This window comes from Corticium candelabrum, chromosome 3 (assembly GCF_963422355.1).
Source record: "Corticium candelabrum chromosome 3, ooCorCand1.1, whole genome shotgun sequence".
Lineage (NCBI taxonomy): Eukaryota > Metazoa > Porifera > Homoscleromorpha > Homosclerophorida > Plakinidae > Corticium > Corticium candelabrum.
This window is the reverse complement of record NC_085087.1, coordinates 706,085-712,820: the sequence shown is the minus strand read 5'-3', so window position 1 is coordinate 712,820 and position 6,736 is coordinate 706,085. Positions and strand designations below refer to the sequence as shown.

At 43.9% G+C, this 6,736-nt stretch overlaps 1 protein-coding gene across 1 annotated transcript in view; it reads left to right on the top strand.

The window, feature by feature from the left end:
• The window catches only part of LOC134177019 (multidrug resistance-associated protein 1-like), a 17,108-nt gene extending 15,257 nt beyond the window's left edge, over nt 1-1,851 (top strand). Inside the window, exons 7-8 of the mRNA XM_062643718.1 lie at nt 1,480-1,606; nt 1,660-1,851. Of these exons, the coding sequence (XP_062499702.1) occupies nt 1,480-1,606; nt 1,660-1,851 (319 nt within the window). The remainder of the gene's footprint in view (nt 1-1,479; nt 1,607-1,659) is intronic.
• Nucleotides 1,852-6,736: the final 4,885 nt, after the last annotated feature.

Sequence of the window (6,736 nt, the reverse complement as noted above, 5' to 3'; positions counted from 1 at the left end):
GGAAGATTGGGTCCTGCATGTAAGGAAGACAGAACGCGGAGGACAGTTGTGGATAGGCAGGTTTTCCCTGTACTAGCTTGTGGGAGTCATTTATGGTGTTTAGATAAGAAAGCTACGTGTCAAACTGTAGATATCACATGAAGGAAAGTCATCAGGAAAGGGCTGGAATGAATAGTTGTGAATCGATTAGAGAAAGGTGCTCAAAATGGTTTGTGGAAGCGAGTGAGAATTTAAAACGTGAGCAGCTGATGTTCCTTTTCATCGATCACCACATAGTCCTAATGAGGTAGTCGGCAATGTTGCCTGTGCATCACGCATTTGGAAGTCACTATGAAGAACATATGCTCCGTTCTCTTTGTATACACTGAAATATCATGACCTGAAGACATGTAGTTTATTGTGTGACAATAGTTTATCATTCCAGTGTAGAAATAGGGAATTATTTTGGCTCGGACAGACTGAGCCTACATAGGACATTCTTGTATGTTACATGTATATAACTACGTGCCTCCCCTACTGCAGCCATTTTGCATGTAATTTTTTACAACCAACTTCCAAGAGAGAAGTGGTGTTAAAGGCAGCTGAGGTTTTTCTGGATAAGGCATACTAGAAGGCACCTAAGGTTATGAAATTAACAGTACACCATTGGAAAGGCCATCACGTGCTAAGAGACAAAGTTTACACTATCATATAAACGTACCGATGGATGTTTTGTCCAAACGCGTCCCAATCCTGGTGCTGTATTTGGTCGGACAAACAACACATTTGGTGGGACATTGTCGTATGTCTCACTGTTATTTTCCACACTGCCGTTCTGATAACTATTATCTTCTTCTTTTGTCTGTTTGTCTTTTGCTGACTGCTTATGACACTGTACCTCTTTGGTATGACAACAAATATATATATATATATATATATATATATATATATATATATGCATTTTGGTCAATAGGCATACAGTCAATCACAAATTGTCATGTTCATAAAAGATACTTTTATCAGAACTGTCTAATTTGTGTTTGCAATTACTGAGACTTGTTGATAATAAGCAATGAAAACATATTGCTTTACAACAGCTAATATTGATATAATCAGTTTCTTGACTCATCAATATAATTTATAACTATGTGGGAACTAAACACTAGGTAGCTGGAGACAGTATCCACGTCTCGTATGTGGATATGTCTTGTTACTTTGAAGATTAAAGACTGTTTATAGGAAATTTGTAGTCACTTTAAACAGCAGTTGTCTTGTAGTCGATTTTACATAGATTTACAAGTAGCACTTCAAAGGACAATGGCATCTAAATTTGTAATAGGTACTTTGTGACATGTCTATCGTGGTTAAAGGGGGGGCTCATAGCTGTGGAAGTGAAGATGTAAACACAGTGTTTTTCAGTAATACGTATTGATTGTATCTGATTTTTAGAGATATATTGTTTTGAATTGAGCTGATATGCGATGTCATTGTTTATTTCAGAGTGAATTTACATGTCTCCAATTCCACTCTTGTGGCCATAGTTGGTCAGGTTGGCTCAGGGAAGTCAAGTCTTTTGTCAGCTCTGTTGGGAGAGATGGAAAAAGAAAATGGCCATGTCACTATGAGAGTTGGAGACACCTCAATGTTGTACTTTTAATTTTGTATCACACTTTTTTGTAGGGTTCTGTGGCGTATGCTGGACAGCAAGCATGGATACAGAATGCAACTGTAAAGGATAACGTCTTGTTTGGCAAACCACTTGATCAGCAACGCTATGATAGGGCTATTCAATCATGTGCTCTTGGACCTGACTTGGAGATTTTACCAGGTGGAGACATGACTGAGATTGGAGAAAAGGTGTATTATTTGTAATAGAGTTTATGAAACATGTCATCTGACAACTTTCTATTAATTAAGGAATGGTGCAGAATGTAGGTACATGTATATATTGTAATAATGTAACTAAAATGTGTCAGCTAGCAGAGCGTAATTACCAAGCAAGTTTATGGCATAGTTAATATGTTTCTCTAATCTTTGCTAATACAATGATGATGATGGTAATAATAATAATAATAATAATAATAATAATAATAATAATAATAGTCACCGCCGTGGCTTAGTGGTTAGCGACAATGGCTACCACTCCATGGTTTGGGGCTTCAAAGCCCAGTGACGACAGTAAATTGTGAAACTTGTCTGTCTTTCTTTCTCATGTTTCTCTAGCTTTATCCATGAGACTATGACTCGTTTCAGTCGTTGGGGAGTTTCTGTGGTCTGGCGAACGGTCCGTTGACGATGACGTCCAGTGCTTTCCTGGTGGTCGTTGATATCCACTAGGCGTGCTGTATCGAGTACGCGGTCACCGTAATGCCTGCAATCTATATCGAATTGGCTAGTCATTGATCGCCGTATGGACTACACGGAAACATGTACCCTGCTGGGCTCACCTGCCGGGTTGGTGGGCGCCCAGATGGGGGTAAAGACCCCACTTGTCCATTATGGAGGGGCATAACGACACATAATAATCCTACTTGCCGCATGTGCAGTGTAGGCCTGGAAACAGTCGACCACATTGTGGCAGGCTGTAGTGCTTTGGCACCGACGGACTACACTGATCGACACAATCAGGTGGCATCCATCATTCACTGGGACGTTTGTCGCCATTTTGGGGTTCCAGTGGAGAGCAGATGGTACCAGCATCATCCTGATAGGCTTGTGGAGACGGATGACATTACTATGATGTGGGATACCACCATCCCCACTGCCAGGAAGATCAAAGCCAATCGTCCAGACATCTGTCTCAGAAATAGGAAGACAAACAGTTGTCTTATTGATATCAGCTGTCCTGCTGATGGCAACATTGGCAAGAAACATGCTGAGAAGTTGGCGAAGTACAGCGACTTGCGAGTGGAGATAAGCCGCATGTGGCATTGTCGAACACTGGTGGTTCCGGTGGTCTTGGGAGCTTTGGGCACAGTGCACGCAGGTATTGCACGGTGGCTGGACATTATTCCAGGTCATCACAACCTGCAGCACTTACAGAAGACAGTGCTTCTGGGATCTACTCGGATCCTTCGTAAAGTCATGTCTTCTTTCTAGACAGCCGTGATGGTCTAAGTACTTCTGAAGCAGGGTTTGCTTCCGGTACTTGTAATAGACTTTACAAACCAGACTGATCTGGTTGAGCACGACACATAATAACTCTGTACTCGACTGGTTGTCTCGAGAAACAACCCCTCGGATTCCTAAGAATGACAAGACTGACCAAAAATTACCAGCCTATCACGTGTCTGTCTGTTTTCTATAAGACCCTCTCCTCAGTCATCAGGCAGAGGATTGCAGGGCATTTGGTTCAAAGAAACCTCATGGCTCCGGAGCAGAAGGGTTGTCGACAGGGATCTTTTGGTGCAAAGGATCAGCTGTTGATCAACAAGCTGCTTACCGAAGACTGTAAGACTCGGCACAAAAGCTTGAGCCTGGCTTGGGTGGACTACCAGAAAGCCTATGACAGCATGCCACACGTTAGTTGCTCCAATGCCTTCAGATGCATAAGATCAGTCCAGTCTTGTGCAGGTTTCTGTCATGTGTGATGAAGAGCTGGAGGACATCAATGATGCTTTCTTGCGGGAACAGTACAATCAAAACAACGCTTATGCAGATCAGGAGGGGTATTTTCCAAGGTGACTCACTTTCTCCACTTCTCTTCTGTATGGCTCTCAATCCTCTGAGTAAGGAGTTGAACAGAACCGGTTACGGCTACCGGATGACCACTGGGCATGGTGAGACTGCCAAACGTCAGCTCATCAGTCATCTACTTTACATGGACGATCTGAAGCTGTATGGCAGAAACTCTGATCAGTTGGATGGGTTGTTGCACACGGTTCATACCTTCTCTGATGACATCCAGATGATGTTTGGTCTGGACAAGTGTGCTGCTGCACACTTTGTCAATGGCAGACTACCTGGACACAACTCTGGAGTGACGGTAGGAAGAACGGACACCATCAACTGTCTGGAACCGTGTCCAGTCTACAAATATGTGAGTGTAGATGAGAGTAACACTATTCAGCACAGCATGATGCGGGAGAGACTCCGTCGTGAGTACTTCCGCAGAGTGAAGGTGGTTCTGGGACTGAGTCGTATGGTCGGAACAAGATTCTAGCCATCAATGGGTTTGCACTACCCGTTCTCATTTACGGTTTTGGCGTCATTCATTGGGGGTGTACGGATTTGCAGCAGCTCCATCGACGGACCAGAAAGCTCCTCTCTATGCACGGTGTCCACCATTCTGCTGCAGACGTTGACCGACTGTACGCTCCTTGCAGTGATGGGGGTAGGGGGTTACAACAGATTGAGTTGACATATCAATCTTGTATTGTGAGGCTGAACTGTTACCTTGCTCACAGTTCTGATCCTTTCATACAGATGATACGGGAGTATGACTTCAAAAAAATTTTACACTTGATGAAGCGCATGGCTTGTCGCTTTACTGCACAGCTGCGGAGGAGTCTTGCTTCGGACGACACGTCGCAGAGCTTACACAGGAATGCATCCATCTCGGTTGAAGGTGGCTACTGTATAATAGCTTGGCATTATACTGCCACAGTCTCACAGACAACTGTTCCATCATATTTGAGTATGTCTGAGAGAAAGGTATGCTGTTCATTGATGAAGCTTTTGAGGCTATGGTCTTGAGCGTCTCTAGACTTGAGGGAGACCAGTGTCCTAAAGTTTCTACAATGAGCGGGTAGAAATGACCAGCGGGTAGAAATGACCACGTGCTTGAGTAACCACCCTGTCATGCTTTTCGTCTTTCTCTATTTCACCAGCTTCTGCTGCGGCACCTGGTTTTATGGCTGCCTTGGAGACATAGGATGGTTGCATAGAATTCCTCACTGATACATCAAAGAATGCGGGATGGCCCTCCAGGAAATCTGGGTGAAACACATCACCAGGTCGATTATTGCTTTCCCCTCTGCACTTTTGTTCTTGTTTGGAATCTCTGTTATCAACGAGCAGTGCATGCCAGATAACCTCGCTGATTGCATTGTGGCGTTTTATGCAAAGAGGTCCATGCCCACAGCCAAGGACATGGTCACCAAAACAATCCATGACATGTCCGCATGGACATCTTGCTGCTTGTTGACTGTCCGGAAAGATAGAGATTCCAAGCCAGTATCTACATGCTAAAATATATTCATGTCGGAGCATGGCCAGGCCGAGCTTTGGGTTAGGGATTACCCTTAACCATGCTCCTGCATCAGATGTAGAGATGGTATTAATACTTGCTTGATCCCGAAGACTGAAACCCTCTTTCAGATTTGACAACAGATGAGAATCAATTCTTGATTGGATTTGACATTGCGAAGCATTTGTGAGATTGGGTGGGATCGTGTCACTTCCAAGATACTTGGGCAATATGTTTCTAGCGTGGTTCTCACCTGGAATGCAGACATAAGGACTGTTGGTGATGTCATCTAAGTCAGTTGTATTGGAAGCATTCTTGTCCAGGAAGAAGCTGACAAGGTTCCGAGAAAAGTTACAGCTTCCAAGAAAGACTGCAGAAGAGGTGGGTACAGCTTCTTTTAACCCAAGACCACCAACTTGCAGTGGAAGTGTAGCCTGATGCCATGCAGAATCAGAGATAGATGAGTGGGTTATAACACCCAAAGATTTCCGGAGTCGTTTGTCAAAGCGTACAAACTGGTCATTGCCAAGACTTGGAGGAATGGTTTGTAGGAGTCCGTTCAGTTGACAAGAACCCAGACAACTTCTCAAGAGGTGTAGTTCCACTTGCGGATTGTCTAGATCTTGGAGATGGCTTTGAGAATTCAGAACTTTATCGACAACCTTAGCAAGGGTTGAATCAATGAAATCATCTTTACCATATACCGGTGACCCAAGTAGAGTAGCGCCTCCCTCTGACTGATAGACTCGTTTGATTTCAGATGGAAATTCGGGAAAGGTCCGATCGCCAGAGGGCTAGAAAACTTCACATTTATCAACATTGACCAGTAGGCCATATAAAGGGCCTTGTAGTAGAGCATCTACTAGCATTTTGACAGCCTGCCGGGTTCCAACAAAAGTGCCATCATCTAAGTACCAGAGAGAAAGTTCCATTCCTGGAATAGTGCCAACATCATCCACAAGTTCCATAATAACCAGCGAAAAAAGTAAAGAGCCTAGAGGGTCTCCTTGCTGTACTCCTGCTGATGCAACAATGCGGTGGTTGCCAAACCTCAGTTCTCCATTTGTGTGGTATGACCACTGCACCCATGCCATCAGCTCTGGAAACTCTTTCACAAGTCGTTTCAAAAACGTAGTCCTGCTGCATTCATTAAATGCATTAGTCATGTCAACCTTGAAGCTGAAGAAATCCTTTGAACTGCTATGACGATCAATAATGGTACATACTGTGTGAACCACAGTCTCATGGCCTCCTTTGATCCCAACACCCACTTGACCGTAAGGAAGAAATAGCTCAGGAAGGTGGGGTTTTGCAAACAAACAACAAATTCTGCTTGCTAATTGACGGAGAGTATCACCTACTGCGATAGGACGAAACCCACCACTGCTTTTGTGAATTGCAGTTAGTGGTGCACCAAGTAACCAAGGTGCAATGCGTCGATCAGCTTTCCCAGACAACAAAAAGTTTATAAGCTTTGTGAGATTATCAAGGCAAGTAGTAGCCGCTGGAACATTGGTGCCTTTGATGGCATCTAATAGGTGTTGAGCACAAAGTTGTGAGAAGACAGGA